Below are 23,527 nucleotides of genomic sequence, written 5' to 3'. Positions count from 1 at the left end.
TAATGAATATTTTTAATATATTCTCCATGTTACCAAGTAGTGTTCAGTTATCAAAAGAACATAATGAGATCTGATGCTGTGTAAAAGAAAGCAGTACTATCTTGCCTAGAAGGGAACATTCAGGCATTTGCTTACAGCTGTCAGTGGTCATTTCTGCAGTGTTGAATTGTCTCTTCCTTTTCCTCCCCTACTTTTGAGTCACTTAAAATGAAAAATGGGAAAAATAGCATGCTCTGATTTAATGGTTTCCCCATCCTTCAAATACTCTCCTTTTAAACATTTTCTCTGACATTAGTTTCTCTTTCCTAGCAGGAGTCTAAGTGTTTAAGCTCCTGACATATTCCCGCCAAGTGGCTGTGAGTGTGAGAAGCACCGCAGTACTGTGGGAGTGACTGGCTAAGCCTCTTGGATAGGGAGAAAGAACTAGGAGCGTGGCTGTGAAGTGGGTACCCTGGGGACAAGTATCCCTGTCTTTAGAATCTGTGTACCTAGCGTGGCTCTAACTCCAGTTCAGGGCCCAGTTAAAGTGGGGCTGGATATCTCACAAAGTCCTGGATGGCCACCAGTTCAGAGGGCCCAGTATTCAAGGTGCCACCTTTACTTAGCTCCTGATCTGGGCTGGATGTGAAGGCCCCTGAGCTGACTTCTGACTCTGGCTCACCTCCCGATGCTTATATGCCCCTCCCTGCCCTTGCCAAATGATCTCCCTCTCACTGTGGGTTCTCACACCAAATACAAACCTGAAGGTGAAATAAGTCATTGCTGTGCTCTGCTGAACCCCAGCCTATGCAGGAGGCAGATGACTGATGCCAGGCCGGCTAAAGCCTCGCTTCATTCTTGTGATTTTTCGGGCCCAAAGGAACTTGAATGAGTTGAATCTAAAGTTAAAACTAAACCAGAGGATAGTAAGCCATTTGCTCGGTGGCCTCTATAGCAATCACCCTTATAGTCTAAGGGACAGGGGAATGACAGTGGCCCCCATGGCTCCCAGTGGCTTGTGGTCCTTCGGCATTTCCTACATTTCCCTTCCACCTTCCTCACTGGAATGACACTTGCAACCCTCCAAGCCAGGCACTATATTAAGTGCTGTACATACAGTACTTCACTGCATACATAATAATAGTAATACTATTATTATTGTGTTATTATTACTATTGCATTTTTGCAGATGATGAAACAAAGGTCCTATAAGCATTTCGTAGCTCTGGTGCTGAGCTCAGGACTTAATGTATATGAAGGACTCAATAGTATTTATTAAACTGGAATTTGACCAGTTCTAAGCAGTTAGTCTTATCATGATAACAACTCTGGACCTGGAGACAAGGCAAGTGCCTTCTTTTTTTTTTTTTTTTTGAGACGAAGTCTCGCTCTATTTCCCAGACTGGAGTGCAGTGGTGTGATCTCAGCTCACTGCAACTTCCACCTCCCAGGTTCAAGCAATTCTCCTGTCTCAGCCTCCTGAGTAGCTAGGACTACTCTGCAGGTGCACACCACCACACCTGGCTAATTTTTGTAATTTTTTTTTTTTTTTTTTGAGATGGAGTCTTGCTCTGTCACCCAGGCTAGAGTGCAGTGGCATGATCTTGGCTCACTGCAACTTTCACCTCCTGGATTCAAGCGGTTCTTCTGCCTCAGCCTCCCAAGCAGCTGGGACTACAGGTGTGCACCACCATGCCCAGCTAATTTTTGTATTTTTAGTAGAGATGGGGTTTCACCATACTGGCCAGGCTGGTCTCAAACTCTTGACCTCAGGTGATCCACCTGCCTCAGCCTCCCAAAGTGCTGGGATTACAGGCATGAGCCACCGTGCCCGGTCGGCAAGTGTCTTCTTTAAGACTATGGAGATATTGACTTATCATCATTAGTCTCTAGGATTTCTGTGGGGGCTACTGTTTTGTCTTTGATTCCACAATTGGGCCAGTCTTCCTGGTTGACTATACAGCTGCTTGACTATAACACGGTTAAAAAAATTCCTTGTGATTACTTGATTATGCTCAGTTTCATTAGATTCTGTTTCAGGAGAATATGTTGACATAAATTTGCCAACATGTTGATAGGTATAACTTGTAAAGAGGGCTGTCTGGTCCAATATTGGCTTAAAGCAGGGAAGAGGGTTTCGTTACTGCAGAGCTTCCTTGCACCTTTAATATGTTAATATGCATTGGTGATCTCTTAAAGGGGGAATAAATACTTCATCAATTCTAAGTAGCGCTTCCCTCTGTGTTTTATTATCTCTGAAGTAGGATGCTTCTGACAATCAGTGGTATCTTATAGCAGTTGTTGGTGAGGCAGCAGTTGTGCTGTGGTGGTCGTTGCCTGGGTACATGCGATGTTGGCCATAGCTATTTCCGTTGTCACATCAACTGAGTTAGGTATATTCCTAGCACAGCATAGAATGATGTTTCCTTGCTTTTGAAAGTATGTTCATAAAGATCACACCATGAATTGGTATTGAAATGAAAAGTTACTGTATATGTCAAAAGATATGGAAACAGAGCAGTTGGGTGTATATAAGATGTTAAAGCAGCAGAAGCTCATCATTGCAGGTTAACTACATGTCTTAGTCTACTTGAGCTGCCATAACAAAATGCCACAGACCAAGTAGCTTACAAGCAACAGAAATTTATTTCTCAAAGTTCTGGAGGCTAGAACATCCAGGGTGAAGGCACTGGCAGATTCAGAGTCTGGTAAGGGCACACACTTTCTGGTTCATGAATGGTGCTTTCTCACCATGTCCTCTCATAGTGGAAGGGGCAATGAGATTCTCTCAGGCCTTTTTGTTGTTGTTATTAAAGTGACAGCAAGTTTATTAGGAAAGTAAAGAAGCAAAAGAATGGCTACTCTAAAGGCAGAGTAGCCACATGGGCTGCTTGTAGTTATTTCTTGATTATATGCTAAACAAAGGGTGGGTTATCATGAGTTTTCTAGGAAGAGGGTGGGCAATTCCTTGAACTGAGGTTTTCTGTTCCTCCCCTTTTTAGGCCATACAGGGTAACTTCCTGACATTGCCATGGCATTTGTAAACTCTCATGGCACTGGAGGAATGTCTCTCGGCTTGCTAATGCATTATAATTAGCATATAATGAGCAGTGAGGATGACTAGAGGTCACTTCCATCCCTATCTTGGTTTCAGTGGGTTTTGGCCAGCTTCTTTTCCTCATCCTGTTTTATCAGCAGGGTCTTTGTGACCTGTATCTTGTGCCAACCTCCTGTCTCATCCTGTGACTAAGAATGTCTAACCTCCTGGGAATGGTGCCCAGTAGGTCTCATCCTTGTTTTAGCCAGCTCCTGTTCAAGATGGAGTTGCTCTGGTTCAAATGCCTCTGACGTATTTTCCCTCCCTTTTTACAAGGGGACCCTTAACCCTAACAGTCACAGAGGGATGAAGAGTCATCTTCTGTAACTTCTTCAGGTTGAATAGGGGCTGAATAGGGGCTGAATATTACTGTCTCAGGCATGTTTTTAAGGGCACTAATCCCATTCATAAGGGCCCTGTCCTCAGGACCTAATCACCTCCCAAAGGCCCCACCTCCTATTACCTTCACCTTAAGGGTTAGGATTTCAATGTATGAATTTTAGGAGGACACAAGCATTCAGCCCACAGCACTACAGTTCCTTATATTCTTGCAAAGCAATAACCAAGTGCTTGATAGAACTTAAGAAAGGAACATACCCAGTAGCTGGGGCTGTATTTTGTTACCGCGGTCAGTGCACAAGGAGTGGCTACCACTCACCAAGGCCACAATGCAACTGAAACCAGGAAAATCGCCAAATCCCTGGGGAAAGCATTATGTCCTAGTTTAACTGGCATTGCTTTTTCTTTCCTAGCAGTATGTAATCAATAACTTTGTAGATTTGATGACATATGTTAGTGTGAAGCATTTTCAATCTTACTTGACCACAGGCTCTTGTTTCCCTAGAAATATCTCTTGGAACTACTGTTCTGTAGAATAGAAATATGATAATATTTAATACTTACAGTTAGCCAGTCACTATTTACATTTTTTTCACCTGTATTAACTAAATTAATTCTCACTACCATCTCGAAATAGGCACGATTGGCTGGGCGCAGTGGCTCACGCCTGTAATCCCAGCACTTTGGGAGGCTGAGGCAGGTGGATCACCTGAGGTCGGGAGTTCGAAACCAGCCTGACCAACATGGAGAAACCCCATCTCTACTAAAAATACAAAAAAAAAAAAAAATTATCCAGGCATGGTGGCACATGCCTGTGATCTCAGCTACTCAGGAGACTGAGACAGGAGAATTGCTTGAACCCAGGAGGCAGGGGTTGTGGTGAGCCGATATCGTGCCATTGCACTCCAGTCTGGGCAACAAGACGGAGAGAAACTCCATCTCAAAAAGACAAAAACAAAAACAAAAAACAACCAAACAAAAAGAAATAGGCACTATTATTTTCCCCATGTTGCAGATGAGGAAACTGAAGCACATGGAGATTAAGTAACTTGCCTAAACTCACACAGCTAGTGTAGTAGAGCGAGGATTCAAACCCAGGCAGATTGTGCGTTCTTTAGCACTAAGGCCCATAGTTCGGAAAACGCTATTCTGGCCACAGACTAGGGAGGAGAATGCTGCAAATCCGACTCGTAGTTAAAAAAATGAATAAGTGGCACAACCACCACTGCTTCTTAAAATAGCAGGAATCTACAGGGAAATATAAAGATTTCCTTGCTCTTTGTTTATATTGCGAATGCATTATTACCTTTTGTATATGCCTTGTTCACTCCCTCCAGGTTGTGAACACTCTCAGTGCGACACTGAAGTAGTACAAGTTTAACCTGAAGAAAATACCTGAATAAGCCCGATAAATATCAGCGCCAATGTAGGCCAGATCTGAATGCCCTGAAACGATCCGTTACCTTACAGGTTGCTGCTGCAGTGAAAGGGAAGCTGTTGCTTTTTTTTCCCCCCCACAAAGTTGGTGGGGGGTGGGGGGGGACTTACAGAAACTAGACCACTTTGTGCCACTCTTCCCATCTTTCGACTTGCTACTCTTTGTGAGATAAATTTCAATGAACCAGATGGACTTGCTGAAAGAAGTACCAATCTTCTATTAGCTCAGTCCCTAGGGAAGAGGCAGGTGACAGAAGGAGTTAGGCAGAAAAATAAACCAGAGAACAAAAGATGGTGTCATTGCTTGGAGCTGTGGTGATGTTCAGGTGCCAGGGGCTCAAGTTTCTCAGGCAGCTGAGATGGGAGGATGATTTTGCTTACTCCATCTTAAGAGGTTTCAAACTCTGCAACATGGTTTCTCCACATGCGGGTTGCTTCTGATTTGTTTGGTCTCCCTGAGATATGTCTGGCCGTGTACAAGCTGCTCGTGAACACAACACTAGTACCTAATGGTAATTTAAGGAAATTATACTCTTCCGGAGACAAAATGCTGTTCAGTTGCTATGTATCTGTGCCAACTGGGTAAGAAAGGAAGATGATTCCCAGCCCTGTCAACTGGGACCGGTGAAAGGCTTCATTACACGTTGGTTCCAGGCTGTTTTTTTGGGGCAAATGCTTTGGCATTTGTGGATTCCAGAAGGATTGTAATGATTAGACATGGACCAAGGCTTAACTTGGATGTTAACTTTCTTTTTTTATTTAAATTTTAAAACCTGCACCAAGCTGAATTGGGTATTAACTTTTAGGAGAGAGAACACACAGGTGTTAGATCAGTTGTATAGGGTCTTTCATGTTCTTCAACCAAGGTGGATAAAAGATATGGATTTAACCTTAATACATGAATTGTAACCCCAAATGAATCGATGGCGATGGCTATCTTCATGGCAGCTGGCTAAATGGCAGCTATTGAAATAAAAACAAAAGCAAAATGACAATTCCAGGGCCGAGAGACAGTTAACAAATGGAAAATTCCAGTGTGTTAAAATAAGTCATCCTTGTATACAATAGCCACTCCACACATATATTATGGTACAAGCCAAGTGGTAATACAATTCTGACAAGGTTCATTACACTCAGTTTATAAATTAAGCTTCTAGGCTTAAGCCTCAGAGACACTCTTTGTTCTGGGAAGCTGCAAACTATGAGGCACTTGATAAGAAACTGCTAGAAAGAATCCAGCTGTTAGCCATTATCATGTTTCTTTTGAGCCTACTGTACATGGTATGCATAGGTACAGAGAGAGTATTCGAGGAGATTAAAAACCATGGTTACATTAACGCACACCTATCTCAGGGGAACTGCACTGACTTTTCTCTCACAATGTAGGGATGCTTCCTGCAGTTTCTCTGCTTAATCTGGCAGGCTGCCTTTGGAATCTGTAGTGCCTTGAGTCACTTTCAGCGGGGTTGGAGGATAGAAGCCACTAAAGCATAATAGATGCTAGGGCAAGACAGCTAATAATCCATTTAAATGTCAGTCAAGAATGTGTGTGACAGCTGAAACATCCTCTCCCACAAATATTTTGCTGGAGGTAGAATGACATGTAGGTAACTACCATTTCAGAGTCCTGTTAATTATCTTTGATACAGTTAAATCTGAAGTCTTTCACCCATATGGAAATCATCTGAGCTTAGGAAAAATATATGTTTGAATACCAATGAGGTGGCATAAAACATTCGTTATATAACAAGGTTTCTTAATTCCTTTTCATTTTAAAAGTGCCTACTATTGTAGGCAAACATAACCATTTTAATAACTTTTTAGTCAGATTTGCAAAATCTCCATGTGGCAATCAGAGCAGAAGAGCTGGCCTCTCGCCGGGCAGAGTTTTCTGAGGTAACAGGCCACTGGTTTTCTCTTCTCAAACCAAAAGCCAAGAGGTACAACTTCCTAATTAGGTCACAGGAAAATGACTGATTAGTCCAACTCTGCGACTTGCCACCTCAGTCTGGAGATGGGCTGTAGTCTTTCCTTCACACATGGGAGGTGACGAGTGTTGGGGCAAGAACCCAGCGTTTGGGGCTGTCGCCTTTAGTGTTAGGGTGTTGGCTGCTCAGCCAGACATCAAGGGATCACCCAGCCCCTTCGCACTCCCTTCTGAGGAGGGACAGCACCTGAAGCTCAGGTAGGTAAAGACTAGCTGCTGTTTGGGGGGATATTTGACTGATCTTCAAACAGACGCAAGCTAATATAGCACTACATTATTTGTGAACAGCCAGAACTGTTCCTTTGTAACAAGGCAAAGAAAGTGTGGCTTTCAGAGCACACCACATAACACTTGACCCCTTTCGGGATAGGGCAGTTGGGTAGTTGCCAGTTTACGGGGATACTTATTTCATAACGGACTGATGGTTGGGCCTGAGCGAGCTCTCAAAGCAATCCTATTGACCCCACCTAAAAATGGGGGACAGGGGAAACAGTATTTTTTAGATTTCTTCTGTGATTCATTTAGAATCAGGTAAATAAAAACTGACAAACTGCATCATAAAAAATGTAACTCCTGGCTGGGCATGGTGGCTTACCCCTGTAATCCCAGCACTTTGGGAGGCTGAGGTGGGCAGATGGCTTGAGGCCAGGAGTTCAAGACCAGCCTGGCCAACATAGCGAAAACCCATCTCTACTAAACACACAAAATTAGCTAGGCATGGTGGTGGGCACCTATAATCCCAGCTGCTTGGGCATCTGAGGCATGAGAATCATGGACCTGGGAGGTGGAGGTTGCAGTGAACTGAGATCACGCCACTGCACTCCAGCCTGGGCAGCAGAGTGAGACTATCTCAAAAAGATTAAAAAAAAAAAAAAAAAACAGTGACTCCTACTTATTCGTTCCCTTCACAACTCAGAAGTACAGAAATTTTGTATTACTGAAGTGAGGGTGAGGTTTTGGATTTCGCTTCCTTGGGTCTTCAGTGTATTTTTTACAGTATAATCTTCTTAGATTGTATTTTTGCATTCTTCATGTATTTCCACATGTGAAGATTACTCTGAGTCAGTGATCAATCATGATCAATCATGGGCAAGTTACTTAGCCTCTCTGTGCCTCAGTTTTCTCAGTTGTAAAATGAGGATAATAATATTTCTACTATTTCTAATATAGAATTATTGTAAGGATTAAACAAATTAATATATGTAAAGCTCCTTGGCATATAGTATAGTGTGTATTATAGTAGTATTTTTATATCTTATCAATTTATGAGTCTTTTCTATGGATTCATGGCTTTTCCAGGTATGGAGTAGGGAAGGGTGGGGCAGGGACACTGAACTTTAGAAAATGGATTTTATAATCTAATACACACAAAAAATGACTTACATTTTGAAACCACATGGAATAATATGCCACAATGTGTCATCAGGGTCAAATGTTGGTTTCAGGTACTGTAGTAATAGTAAGAATGAGGTCAAGTGGGTTTGTGCACCTCAGGGACGAAGCTGAGATTGAGCCGGACTGAAGAACAAGTAGATTGAGATTGGTAGAGAAGAGCGAGGAGGGAAATTTAGGCGAGAACAAAATGCAAGAAGCAGAGACCAGAAAGAATGTGACGTGGTCTTGGTGCAGTAGGGAGACAGGGCAGGCAAAGTGGAAGGAAATAAGGTTGTACGGAGTGGAGCCATATTGTGGAAGTTCTAGAAAGTGCTCTCTAGCTAAAGGATTCTGCACTTGATGGGAATGGAAACTGGGAATACTGAACATTTCTGAGTGAAGAAAAGAACAATATTTGGGATCTAAAGAAGATTTCCATTATTGGGGCTGCGGAGCTGAGTCCATGGAGACTTATGAAGAGGCTGTAGCCCTGGCTGCCTTGGCATGAGGAGCTGGGGCTGGACTGAGGCATAGTAGAGGGCAGAAGAGGAAAGCAAAAGGTTTAAGTGACATATCAAAGGAAAAATTTCTAAGAAAATCAGCAAGACCTGGCCGGGTACGGTGGCTCATGCCTGTAATCCCAGCGCTTTGAGTGGCTGCGGCGGGTGGATCATGAAGTCAGGAGTTCGAAACCAGCCTGGCCAATGTGGTGAAACCCTGTCTCTACTAAAGATACAAAAAATTAGCCGGGTGTGGTGGTGTGCACCTGTAATCCCAGCTACTTGGGAGGCTGAAGCAGGAGAATCGTGCCATTGCAGCAGCCTGGGTGACAGGGTGAGACTCCATCTCAAAAAAAAAAAAAAAAAAAAAAAAAGGAAAGAAAATTAGCAAGATCTGTCTGTCAACTGACTGAATAAAGAAATTGAAGTAAAAGGCAAGTCAGAGATTATTACAAATGTTCTATTATGTGGATCTGAGAAATAGAGACGCCATGGAAAAACAGGAGGACAGTTAATTAAAGGGGGAGAGAAACAAATGAGGAGGGTGGTGTTGTATAAATTGAGTTGGTTGGTGAAAGTGTGATGTCCAATATGATAACTAACCTTTATTATTTACTATGTGCCAGGCACTAGGTGTTTTACACATGTAAACTTATTTTATCCTTTATTTTATCCTCAAGGAAACTGTTTGAGACAGATATTCTTATTATCCCCATTTTATGAAGGATGAGAAGTTAAAGATGACCCCAAGTTTATACAGTTAAATTGGGATTTAAACCCAAGCCATCTGAATCCAGTGCTTATTCTAGACCACCACTTTGCTTAACTACCTCTCAGGAAGTCCAAGCTCTGACAGGAAGTCAAGACTGAACATTATGGTTGAGAGTCATCAGTGCAGAGGTGCTCACTGCAGTTATGGGGATGGATGAGTTTTCTGAGGGAGGAAGCATGCAGATAGGACAGCAGGTGACCAAGGATGAATCCCAGGGGAGGCCTACAATGAGAAGTCAACACAGGGAAGGGTGCAGAGCCGCACCGAGGGTGAAGGAGACTGGAGAACAGCCCAAAGGCTTGGCCTTTAAAGGACTGGTTTGGTGATGGGTTTGAAGATGGAAGTCAGGGTTAAGAAGTGAAAGCTCAGGCTGGGTGCAGTGGCTCATGCCTATAATCCCAGCACTTTGGGAGGCTGAGGGGGGCAGATCACTTGAGGTCAGGAGTTCAAGACCAGCCTGGCCACATAGAGAAACTCTATCTTCACTAAAAATAAAAAAAATTAGCCGGGTGTGGTGGCACGTGCCTGTAATCCCAGCTACCTGGGAGGCTGAGGTGGAAGAATTGCTTGACCCTAGGAGGCAGAGGTTGCCATGAGCTGAGATAGCACCACTGCACTCCAGCCTGTGCAACAGAGTGAGACTCTGTCTCAATATTAAAAAAAAAAAAAGTGAAAACTCTATCCATGATTGGAGGGGAAAGTGACAAAGTTTAGTTAGGGAAATGAAGAAGAAAGAACAGAATGGCCAAATGAAGGGTTTGCTTGTTTTCCCTCTACCTCCCCTGCAACACACACAAAATAAGAGGAACCTATGCCCCAAGAATATAGAGGAAAGAGGGAGGATGTAATGTGGAAAAGGAAGGGTGCACATGTGAAAGAAAAAATCCTGCAGGCACCGTAAAAGGAGAGAATCAACAGCTTTTACTCTAGCTGTGAGAAAAGGAATTCTGCATTGTCAAGATTGGAAATGAGCCTTAAAATCAGGTCACTCATGTGGCCCTTGAGATAGATACACTATATTGAGGAGGATAAACTTGAATATGTAATTTCTCTGCCAATTTATTTATTTAGCAAAGAAATCCATGTGGCATCTCCACTTGTCATTTTGGCATCTTAAAATTAATAAATCCAAAATAACCCTTAAGTTCTCACCTTGCAACTGGTTCCTCTGTTTCCCTCTCCATCCTCCTAGTTGTTTAGGTTAAAAACTTTGGCTTCATCCTTAACTTTTCTCTTTCTCTCACACATAACGTTTAATTAATCAGCAAGCCATGTCTATTCTGCTTTAAGATCTATCAATAATAGGATCCCTTCTTCACTGATACTACCTTACTCTTAGCCACTGGTAATATTTGCCTGGACTGGGAGGGTCTTCCTGCTCCCATCCTTGTCTTGTTGCCATCTATTTTCTTCACAGATGCAAGGGTAAGTTTTATAACAATGTAAATTGTATCATGACACTATGATGTTCAGAACTCTGCAATGAATTTCCATGTCTCGGAATAAAATCGAAAGTTCTAGCCACTGCCTCCAAGGTCATCACCTACCATTACCCCCAGAGCTTCCTCTGCTACAGCCATATTAGCTTTCTTGTTTTTGTCTCAGGGTTTTTGCATATGCTTTTCCTTATGCAAGAGCATATGGAACAGATTCATTCATTCAACAAATGTTTGTTGAGTACCAACTAAGCTCCAGGTAGTTGGGATACATCAGTAAACAAAGTGGACAAAGAACCTTGCCCTTGCTGTGCTTACATTCCTAGCATATCTGCATCTCTCACCCCCTCTGCTCAAATGTCACTTATCAGAGAGATCTTTAACCATACGATCTCAAACAGTGATCCCTCCTCCACACCCCCTCATCACATACTCCTTTATGCAGGTTTATTTTACTTAATAATTCCTATCACCATCTGACACATGATATAATTCTTTCTTTCTTTCTTACTTGTCTCCCTCCAGTAGAATGCAAGCTCCATAGCAGAGACTTTCCTGTTTCAGTGTCTGCCATAGTTCCAGAACTGCACCTAGCACTTAAAAGGTGCATTCACATATTTACAGAATGAATTAATGCATGTGCAGGGTGAGCACTTTTAATTTGGAAACTTATGTCTTCAATTCTGGGAAGATTTCTTGCATTGTTTCTTTGGTAATTTCCTTCTCTACTTTTTTTTTTTTTTTTTTCTGGTTTTCTCTTTCTTCAAACAGAGGTGTTATGATATTTTCTGGGTCTTCCTGATAACTGTTGACTTTTATTGTCTTTTATGTGATTGTTTTCTTTTTGTTCTAGTTTCCAAGAGATTTCCTCAGCTTTATTTTCTAACTCTTATACACCATTTAAAAATTCTCCTATAATGTTTTTAGTTTCTAAGAATCCTTTTATGTTCTCTCATTGTTTCTATTACATTGGTATGATCATTTTATTTACAAGTTGGACTGAATAGGGGAAATACTTTATTATTTCCCATTGCTCCCTGCTAAATCCCATTCCCGGATGCAATCTCGTCTAGGTTCCAAACTTCTTCAGTTACTCCTAGTTAGGAAATAAAAAATCTTTTGGTTACTTTTAGTCAGAAGAACAGCCTCCTTTTCGTGATTTTTAAAGTTCTCATACAGCATAAAACTCTGATCTGGTTCCCCTTTCCCTTCTTCCTGTCTTTCTACCTTCCCAACCATGTGTCTGGTTAGGACTTGGATATCTGTGTTCAAAGAGATGCGTACTTGACATTTCTACTTCTCGGCTTCTCCTTCTACTACTCTCTGCTTTCTAGATGCTATTTCTGACATTTTCAGAGCTGGGCTCACAAGGAGAGAGGATTAATGAAAAAAGGCCTTTTGTGGCTTGTGCAGTTTGTAATCCAATGATTTCCTCTGAGGTGGCAGGTGCACAATTGCTGGCTCTTTCCCTTGAGGGATGTTTTTGGAGGCCTACCCAGTGAGGACCTCTGACTGCAGCTCCCTTTTTGTGGGCAGGGCTGCACTTCAGGGACCACACTGATCTCACTCTCAGCACCTGGACTTCTGGCAATCCACAGTTGGGTCACATTTCCCCTCCAGGGAATACTGTTAGGCGGGATTGAACATGACTCCAGGTTGGTCCTCTCTATCTGTCCAGCTTGGCCCATGAGAGCTCATACATTCTTGCCCCTTATGCATATTGTTCCTAATGCACCCTCCTTTCTTTTTTTTTTTTTTTTTTTTTTTTTTTTTTGAGACGGAGTCTCGCTCTGTCGCCCAGGCTGGAGTGCAGTGGCGCGATCTCGGCTCACTGCAAGCTCCGCCTCCTGGGTTTACGCCATTCTCCTGCCTCAGCCTCCTGAGTAGCTGGGACTACAGGCGCCCGCCACCGCACCCGGCTAATTTTTTGTATTTTTAGTAGAGACGGGGTTTCACCGTGGTCTCGATCTCCTGACCTTGTGATCCGCCCGCCTCGGCCTCCCAAAGTGCTGGGATTACAGGCATGAGCCACTGCGCCCGGCCTACCCTCCTTTCTTCATTCTGCTGTTAAACCAACTCCAGCTGCAAACTTTCCCCATTGCATTTCCCACAATTCGATAATAGCCACTCTATCTCACAAAGTGAGAGGAGCACATGGGAAGTTCTCCAAATGTTCCCCTTAAAGCTGTTTACATTCAATTTGAAGTTAAAGAACACATGCCCTTTCCTCCCTCCAAACATACGTTCAAGGAAGCATTGTGTAGGGCACAGTACTTGGAAAAGACTGGAGAATTGAGGACTGTAGATATTAATTTTTCTTCAACCAGAGGAGGAAAAAGGACTTTCTAGTAAGGCAGCTCTGTAAGCTGCCTAACAGTTCACCTGCTACTGAGGGCAGCAGAAATGTCCCAGCTTGGGCCCCAAAGTAGGAATGCATCCCTGACACATTGCTGTAATCCCAAGATCTATATCTTTTATTCACAATGTTTTAGAATAGTCAAAATATATGCCTCTGGTAGTCACAGAGACAGGACATAATATTAGAAGAAATATTGTGACAATTAATAGTACTCATGTAGATTTTGAAGGACTGTTAGAGAAGAGTTGTTAAGGTAGGATCATGAGCATCAGACCAACCTGGGTTTGACTTTTAGCTCTGTCACTGATTAGCATGTGACCTCAGGCAAGTTATTAAATATCTCATAATTTTATCTGCCAAAAAATATTAACCGTAACACCTACATCCTACATAGTAGACTTGTCTGTATGCTGGACAGCCTGTTGGTCACTCCACACCATCAGTGCCATGCTTGTCTAAGGCTGGGAACTACCTTTCCCAGAATCTCCTTTCTTATGTAATTCCAGGTTGGAGTTAGTGAATGAGACTTTGAGTTTGCGACTTGTGCAAGACTCGGTAGGCAGAAGAGAGGGGAGACCACTGTTCTCAGGGTAAATCTTGCTGAGGTTTATCAGACAGGGTCACAAGATGTGGGAGTCCACAGCCCTTTCTATGAGCTCTCACTCTGTAGTGATGGCAGGATTCTCAATCTTCACCCATCAGCTCTCTACCCATACTCCAGGCTTTAGGCTGAAGTCATCAGCAACTTTTTTTTCCAGTCTTTGGGCCGTCACTGTCTAGACTTTCACTACTTTACCTTCTCTCACATCTGGGCAAGCTTGCATTTCTATATGAAGCCGCTTATTTCTGTACAACCTGTAGTGGCTCTGATTTCCTGACTGAAATGTTATGGTACAGCATGGACAATCTAAAGACATGTAGCAAGGACTTAACCAATTGTAGTCAATACTAATAATAATCAGAACAAGTATTGTTTAGAATAATTTGAGACTAAGAGATGATTGCAGTTAAACTATGTGAGTCCCATTGTTTAGGAACAGCAAAGATGAGGAAGGATACAAAAGGAAATATTCTTCATAGCCTAATGACAAGAACTGCTCCCATGTCTGTAACACTTTTCAATTCACAAAATGTTTGCAGATTGTCTGTCCCTATAGTTGCAGCGTTTAGCTTTCCAATCAATGAATTGATCACCTACTTTATGACATGTATGGTTGTTACTGTGCTGCATGGTAATTAGGCATAAGTGGTAGTAGCCGGTTTATAAATGACTGCAATTGGAATTAATTTTAGGGAGCCAATTTTTTTTCTTTTGGTTCACAAATGTGGACAATTTTCCTTCATATCATGTTTTGTAGTTTCATAGATAAAAATACAAGTCTGCACAGCTCCTCAGATCCAGTTCCTTTTTTCTAGCTCTCTTCTAGGGCTGGGGTTTCTCTGCTCCTCTCTGTACCCAATTCCCATCCTTCCTTTGGCTATGGACATCATAAGCAGAATGTCCTATTTGCTCCTGGATCTGGCTTTCCTCGTTGTTTGAATGGCACCAATGCTACCAGAATGTCTAGAAACACAAGGCTGTGGATGATCTGCCCCCGGAGCAAAACATAACCACTTTGCCACAAAGCAAGGAAGGGGCGACCAGCCTAGGGAAGGGAAAGGAGGAGATGCAGATCCAGTGTTTTGTCTCGGAGAGTTTTGAACCAGAAGTTGGCTGGAAAGCTTATGAAAAAGATAAAGGATTCTTTTTAGGATCCTGGCAATAGGAGGAGTCAGTTCTTTGCTAAGGCAGGAATTGGACAGGATGAGGCAATGTTCCATCTGGGACTCTACACTGTGGCAAAAGGAACTCATGCTGACAGGTACTCTCCTTCACTCCTGAAGGTCTGAAGACTAAGGGTCTAACAGCTGCATTGAAACTAGCTCCCAATAGGACCAGAGTTTTTTTGTGTGTGTAAGCCTTCAAGTATGTACTGCTTGTTAGGAATACTGACTGATTAAACAGGAACATGCTTTCAGTGATGCACTGTCCATATTCCACTTCAAAGAAGGATGTGTTGCTGCTCTTACTCAGAGTGCTTTCTGCTGTCAGCTCCTTTAGAGGTTACCTCCACGGCAGATAGCCACTTTTTCCAAGGTTACAGCTTCCTAAGGAGGCTCATTTTGGCCCAAGGCAGGACACCTCTGACAAACCAGTTTAGTTCATGATTTCTCATGGGGCTGGCTGAGGCTGTCAGGCCTGCCTTGCAGCTTGACTTCTCCTTCTACCCAGTTCTACTCCGTTGACCTCTCTTCCACAGGTGTTGATCTCAGGAACCCTCATTAACAGACATTCAGCACGTTAAACTTCATCTCCGAGTCTGCTTTCCAGAGAACCCCGTCTGCAACAGACTGCTCTCCATAACTTCAATATTTGTTAATATTTCTATTTTACAGTTGTCCCCTCTGCCATTCTCTTTGACATCACTGGTTTATACCTATTTTATTCATTTACTGTCATTTCATGAAGTTTTAAGAGGAAATTGAGATGAATGCATGTCTGCCCTGGCATTCAGTTACTGTCATTTTATGGAGTTTTAAGAGGGAATTAAGATGTACATATGTGTCTGACCTGGCATTGTATTGGTCAGAGTTAAATTGCAGATAATACAATTTATTCTAGCTATTCAAAACAGAAAGGGTATTTTCAGGGTATTCAGTAGTGAGGAAGACCTATTGCAATACTAGTCTACCAATTCTTCATTCTTCCTTTACAACGTGACTTTGCCACTCCTTCCATGTAGGGGTTGAGTCTATTTCCCTGGCCCTTGAATCTGGGATGGCCTTTTAACCTGCTTTGGCTAACAGAATGTGGTAGAGGTGACGGTATGCTATTTCTAAGCCAAGTCCTCAAGAGGCCTCACATACTTTGAAATCCTTTGGAATCCTCTGTACTTTGGATCCCTTTTGGAAACTTTCCTTTGCCATGAGAACAATCCAGGCTAGCCTGCTAGAAGATGAGAGCCCATGTGGAACCTTGAAGAGTTGTCCTAGCTGAAGCCAACTGAGACCAGCCAGTTTCTAGCTAACCCATCAGCTGGCCACAAATCCACAAGCAGGCTTAGTGGGATTAGCCAAGCTCAACCTACATGAGCAGAACTGGCCAACTGACCCAGAGATTCATAAGCAATAATAAATGGTTATTATTTTAAGTTGCTGCATTTGAGAGTATTTATTATACAGCATTATTGTGGCAACCGATGATTGATACAAGTGGCTTAAAGAATCATTACGAGAGCTGAAGAAGCAGACTCTAGGGCCACTCCACAGAACAGACTCACTAAAGGAACCTACAGTCAGGAAGTCGTGAAACCAAGAATCTGCCTGCTAAGTTGAGACGCCTTTGCTACAAGCTCCGACTTCACCTCTGCTATGACCAGGAAGCTGCTGGTAGAGCTGCCAACTCCAGAACCATGCTGCTGTTGCTGCTACTGTCAAAAGCAGAGCAAACCTGTGCTCTGCTTTTTTCCCATCTAACTCTGTTTATGCAAGTGCTTCTGATCAGCAGAATGTAAATTATACCCACACTTCAGTTGCAAAGAGGTCTAAGGTCAAAGGGATTTTTAGTTTTCCAGCTTCTGCAGTAGGAGAAGGAGTTTGGCATGAATTTGGAATGACTCAGTCTCAGCGTCACCACAGCATGATTAACTAAAATATGTATGATTCCTGAAACTTATTCCATAGATGGTGCTCAATGATACTAAAACAATATATTTATTTGTGCAGTATTTTACATTTGGACATATCATGCTACACTGTAAACCATCATTAATTCAATTAATAGAAGTTGAGAGGTTGAAGGATGAATCGAATAATGTGGTACTAAGATTTTATGAACTAATTGCTCCAGCAAAATACATCTTTTTTTGAGATGGAGTCTTACTCTGTTGCCCAGGCTGGAGTGCAGTGGTGCAATTTCAGCTCACTGCAATCTCCACCTTCCGGGTTTAAGGAATTCTCCTGCCTCAGCCTCCTGAATAGCTGGGATTACAGGTGTGCACCACCATGCCTGGATAATTTTTGTATTTTTAATAGAGACAGGATTTCACCATGTTGGCCAGGCTGGTCTCAAACTCCTGACCTCGTGATCTGCCTGCTTTGGCCTCCCAAAGTGCTGGGATTACAGGCGTGAGCCACCGTGCCAGGCCATAAAAATCTTTTAAGGGAATCAACAATTAAAAGCCACAAAGGAGAGGAAACTGACTTTATGTTCTGAAAAATTTGTGGTCTCTTATTGATACTTCAGATACCATTATCAGTAGAAAGACCAGTGATTTCAGAAAGAATAATAAGCAATCTGGGCTTAATCTGCAGTTATTTTATTTATTTATTTATTTGAGATGGAGTCTCGCTCTGTTGCCCAGGCTGGAGTACAGTGGCACAATCTCGGCTCATTGCAACCTCTGCATCCCGGGTTCAAGCAATTCTTTTGCCTCAGCCTCCCTGAAACTCATAGGCATGTGCCACCATGCCCGTCTAATTTTTGTATTTTTAGTACAGACGGGGTTTCACCATATTAGCCAGGCTGGTCTTGAACTCCTGACCTCGTGATCTGCCCACCTTGGCCTCCCAAAGTGCTGGGATTATAGGTGCATATACATTATCTGTGATAAAAGAAATATTTCAAAATTTATTTTTGCATAAAGGTAGAGATTTACAAGATTCTTAGAAAGGCTGATCTGACCTTAAGACACAGAATCCGATTTGATGAGATGAGAGAATTCATGCTTTCAAATCAGCAGTTAGCAGTTCTAGAAAATATCTGCATCCCTGTGAGGACTTTTCAAAGAGATGGTGATTTAGGACAATGAATAATCAGTGAAGAAAAGGAAAGGGATTTCCCAGAACAGAATCATACAGTGAAGATATTAAAATGAAAGAAGTTTGGTGCCCCAAATGTATTCCCTAGGCCTTGTTCAACTGCAGCACAACATTATTATTATGGTATGTGAGACTTGCCAGTGGTTTATGCCTTACTGAGAATTACTTTACTCAGCTGCGGCCTTGTATGGTGAGGAGTCCTTTCGACTCACCAAAAAGAGAGAGAAAAAAATGTCCTGTTGTCAAGAGAACCTGGAGTCCCTCCAAAAGGTGCCCCACTGATTCAAAAGCCAGACACTCCCTTGTCAACAAAGGCATCTCACGGCTAAAAGTCTGGAGGGCAAATTGCACTTGGCTCATTGCTAAGTCTTAATCATAGACCCTATTTATTCGATTCTTACTGACATTAATGTGAAGTATCAGCAATTTTGCTTCTCAGACAGAATCCATGGATTTAATTTTGTCATTTTTTTTAGTTGTGCAATCAGAAATTCATTCATAGGAGGAAAAATCAGTTAATACCTACGGAAAAATGCAAAAGAAAGCCGTTGTCAGCCTGATTGCTTTTTGGCAAAGGCTGAGTTCAAGATTTACCAATGAAAGCCCAATTAAGTGTCACCTGAGAGAATGTTAGCAGAGCTAAAGAGCATTACCAAGCCCAAAGACTGGCATTTCAGTTACCTTGTAAGGTATTTCAGAGAAAATTACATCTATGTAAACACAAGGCTGTGTATCACTACATTGGTAAAACAGTAGTTTCTAAAACAGCTTTACTCTGATTTCTGAAGCCACAAGAAAAAAGAAAAGACAACAGAAAGCAAGTAATTTACCTTTTTAGGAAGTGATCTTGAGCAAATGTTAGTTGAATCTTCTCAAGGAACATCTGGCTTGGATTCAGCTACCCAGGGCAGAACAAAATAAGTGAAAGGCCTTTAGATCAGGTGTTTCCCAGGATGGAATTTAAATTCAGCTTCTTTATCCTGCCTGCTCTTTAATCACCTATCTTAGATCAAACTTTCTGGCTCCAGGTTTAAAAGCATCTTTAGAATACCAAGGTGCTCACATTTAGCCCCTTTCTCACTTTCTCCTTTCTTTTTACTTCCTGTGTTCTTTGTGTATGTATCGGTCCCCCATTAGAAGATTATAATTACATTTGAAGACAGGGGCTATGTCTTATTCATCTTTGTACGTCCCTTCTTCAACCCTCGTCTGATGTGTTTGCTCATATACACTTTTCTTTTGTTAAAGAAAAATAAATATAGTTAGAGGCAAATACAAATTCTCCACTGTTTTAACTGCTACTGAGAAAATGATAGGAGATTATTAATTTGTGAAGCAGTCAACTTCCTTTTTTAATAGAATGAGTAGTAGATGAGGATATTTATATTTCAAGTGCAAATAAAATTTGCCTCAAAGGATTTTGATATGTTTTTGTCTCTAAAAGGAGCAACAGCCTTTTTGTGATGTACATGTCAAGATAAATCTAGAAAGGGCCAATGGAGTTATTTTATTTAAGGAGAATAGCCTCAGTGGTAACTATCAATACCTTAAAGTTTCTATATCTTACCAGTAAACTGAATAAAATGCTCTTTTCTTTATAGCTGCCGCTAATGGAGTTGGACTCATGAGTGAGGGAGAAAGTGCCTGTGAATGACATCATTATACATCATACGACAGTTTTTTTCTTTCTTTTATTCACTTGTCTTTCTTTTATCTCAACTGATGGTATACCATACACAGTCTTCTAAGCCTTGCTTTTTTTCTTTGAGAGTCTTCTATGTTAGTTCATAAAGAGGTGCCTCTTGCTTGTTAGGGGTTGTATGGAAATGTGCAACTTAATAAGCTGTTGCATGTCAGTTCCAGTCTCACCCTTCAGACACTGCAAATCACATGGCCAGCTCCCTGTTCTGTTTGCCAAGAAAGGAGGTTAGGGAAAGACTGGGATGCTCTGTTTTGCTTGCTGTTCCTCCCCGCAGCACCTGAACAGTGATCTTCTATCCCACAGTGGCAGTCTCCAGCTTTTCTCTTTTCCAGATGTTCCCAGAGGCAGTCTCATTTTGTCCCCTCAGAGGCACTCCATCCGTGGGACAGTGGCCCTGTCTCAGTGGTCTGACCAACTCAAGGAGGACTCTCCTACAAACCTCCTCATTCTAGTAACCTCAACATTTTCCTTTTGTTCTCTCAGTCTTACAGTATGAGCTGCTTCCTGGAGTTCCTCTTCTTTCGCCTTTTGGCTTTAAGTTCTCCAATAACTAATGAACCAATAGCTTATATTAAGTTCTCTTTGTTGAAATGCCTAGTGTACGGTCTATTTTCCTAGCTGGACCTAACATATCCATGCAGAATCAGAAGGCCCAAAGGAGCAGAACAGTCTGCCCTACTCTTTGGATTTGGATGAACCGTAATCTGTTTGACTAGTTCTCGCTAAATTGTAACTTTTGTAACTAGAAACAGTACATTAAACAACCTTAAATGAATACTTTTTTCACATATATGTGAGTCTATCTGTAAGATAAATTTAAAGAACAGGGACTCCTGGATCAAATTGCCAAAATGCCCTTCATAGAGGTTGTGCAAATTCAGTCTCTCACAAGCAATAGACAGAAATCTATTCATATGAGAAACAGAGAAATCAACGAAGGGAAGAGTGAGCCAGGTGTCATACCATTGTCCCAGTAAGAGGGCCTTAGCTAGTGGAAAGGAGAAGCACAGCATGAGATCTGTCACTTGAGGAATTACCCTTTGGCTTAGACTCCATGGACTTCATTTTGAGCCCTTTGGCGATGAGAAAGGCTAAAATACAAATGAAAAGAAGGTTCTCTAAGATATAGTGTTACTCACTTCAAAGAGGGTAACGTAAAAAGGAGAGGTGCTTTGCCAGAGATTACCACCAATGCCAGGCAATTTGAGGAGTGGCTGTGCCCAGTTGCTATGCCCAGACTCAGTACCAAGCTAAAGTGACTGTGATAGCCAGCAGCAAGAGTGACACCTACAGATGCATGGTTATTGGAACAAGCAGCAGTGCTGCCCAGCATATGCTATGTGGTTGCTGCCAGCACATGTGTAACACCTCCTAGGGACTCCCCAAAAAATGGATGGAACTTTGTAGGGTACTGGGTACTGTTTCCTGTAGTAGCAGACAAGATAAGAGCTGGTAAAACAGGCTACAAAACTCATTTACTAAGGTTGTCACTTTTTTTTTCTTCCATTTCTATATCTTTGCCTCTTAAACTTGGGGAGGCTTTTGTTTAACAACAGTAAAGTAAAATCTTCTTCCTTAAGTCTTTATGATACTTCTCCAGCAAGCCTGGGATGTGACTGAGTTATTTTTACCATCTGCTGTTTGGTTTTCTGTCATTTACTCCCTGTTCAGCAGAGCTCTTCTGCAGTGATAACTGCCCTTGTTTTGCAGACAGGCTACATTCTACACACTTGCTCTTGCTGATTTCACCTTAGCATTTTGTGGTAACAAAGCTGTGTGCACAACCAGAGTTGTGCCTTTCTTACTCTATAAGATGGGCTGCCTTCCTGCAGATGACTTTTGTTTTATGATCCACTGTGTCTTGTTTGTGCCATTCTTAATTTACACGACAGAGATGCTGTCATCACCAATTAACATTAATCAAGGGCCCCCTGGATGCATGGCTGCATTGGGACTAATCTAATATGCTCTTTGTTCCAGATATCAGGTGGCTTCTTCAAATGCCTTTTTAAGTATCTCAGTGATGATGAAGAAGAACGGATACATCAATCAGGATTCAGGAAGACAGCTTTTGCAGAAAATGCTTAAAGGGAAGCATCAAGCATTGGTGTTGATATTTGAAAGTTTAAGAGAGGTATACTTTTATTCAGTCAACACATGACAAATGTAAAAGGCACTCATTTGTTGTTCCTGGAACAAGCTTGGCAGCATTCCATTTAGACATCTGCCCTTTCATCGTCCAACTTTTTACTTATTTCAGTCCTTTCAGTCTGAATATTTCCTCCTGAGGCATTTTTCTGCCCTCAGAAATGACTCCCTGCTCCCAGTTCCTGTAGCCTTTATCATACACACCTTTCACTTCGAAATTTAGCACGTCACATTACACCATTATTGAATAAATATATATCCTTCCCAAGTGTATCAGAGAACTATCTGGACAATTTGTTTCTTTCCCAATTCTCAGAATCAGCAGTGTTCTGTCAAGAAATATTTATCGACGATGATGGCAATAGTCGATTAAAATAAGATGAAGTTTCATTTTTAAAAAAAGGTTGAGAGGAGAGACAAGGCTGAAGGTTTGGAAGTTGAGACTCACAAGCATCTTTAATAAACGTTTTCTCATCTAAGCGCTGTATGTACATCATTTAGGGGAGGGTAGAGATTGAGGGAGGAAGAACATCACTGGAGGAAGAGACTGCAGTTTTCGAGTTTCAATAAAGCTTCAAAAATCCTGCCTAAGCTATATTTATTTTTTGGCCTTTCCCCTTTGATGTGACAATAAACTGTAATGCGGCTGTCAGTTGTACGAACCGGTATTCAGCAGAATAGATCTGAACACTTTCCTTTCAGAAAAAGAAGCGTTCGGTTCTGTCATAGATTTTAGAATGAAGAACACACTGGGCCAGCGAGGCTGGCGGCCGGCGAATTCCACCAGCAAGTAGACGCATTGCTGCGCTGGAGCCTGCGAACCAGGGACCGGTCCACCCAACCCAGGAAGGCATCCCCGGGGTCCCGCCCAGCCCGGTTCCGGGAGCCTTATTGGCCGGCCTTCCGCCCGCCATCTCTATCAGCCCCCGGGATTTGGCACAAGCGGTAGGCGGCTCCCTTTCGGTCACTCATTGGTCAAATCCTAATGGAGGTAAGGCACTCTACGAGTTTCTATTGGTCCCTAGGCTCCAAAATGGGCGGGGAAAAACAGAGCGACAGGGCTCTAGGAGGGAAGCGCGGAGTGCGCCGGCGCGTAGTCGGGGACGCCGTGCCGAGGGTTTGCTAGGGAACAGACTGTTACCGCCCCGCCCCCTCGGAGCTTTTTGTCCCGTTAACTGTCGGAGTGGCGGGGGCTCCGGCGCCGGGCGACATGCCGGTGCGCTTCAAGGTGAGGCTGGGGTCCCCGGGCCGGAAGGTGGCTGGGGGGAGCCACGGCTGGGGAGGTGCGGAGCGTCGAGGTCACGCTGCTTTTCAGCTCTGCAGCCCTCGGCCCGGCAGAAGCTGCCAGCCCCAGGGCCTGCCTGAGGGGCCCCAGAATCTGTCCGCCACTTCTTACCTAGTTCTCTCTCCGCTCACTCACATTTGCAAGTTGCCGTGTGCCGAAGAGTCAGATGATGCGAGACAGATTTACTTAAGGGGACTCGAGAGGAGTGTAGATGGGAGGAGGCCACTTTGCGAAGAGAACTAAAGGCGACTT

General features: G+C 42.7%; 1 protein-coding gene across 9 annotated transcripts in view; it reads left to right on the top strand.

Annotated features, from left to right (window-relative positions):
• The window catches only part of MDM1 (Mdm1 nuclear protein), a 78,727-nt gene that overhangs the window by 16,991 nt on the left and 38,209 nt on the right, over positions 1-23,527 (top strand). For 8 of the 9 annotated variants that reach the window (XM_074007368.1, XM_074007366.1, XM_074007367.1 and 5 more), the window contains exon 1: positions 23,082-23,218. Coding sequence is in view for 8 of the 9 variants with exons in the window: in XM_074007366.1 (XP_073863467.1) it covers positions 23,201-23,218 (18 nt within the window). In the remaining variant the exon portion in view is untranslated. Of the gene's footprint in view, positions 1-21,822; positions 22,982-23,081; positions 23,219-23,527 lie in introns of those variants that run through there. The other variant, XM_045365577.2, reaches the window with a different exon arrangement.

This window comes from Macaca fascicularis, chromosome 11 (genome assembly GCF_037993035.2).
Source record: "Macaca fascicularis isolate 582-1 chromosome 11, T2T-MFA8v1.1".
NCBI lineage: Eukaryota > Metazoa > Chordata > Mammalia > Primates > Cercopithecidae > Macaca > Macaca fascicularis.
This window is presented reverse-complemented; position numbering and strand designations above follow the sequence as displayed.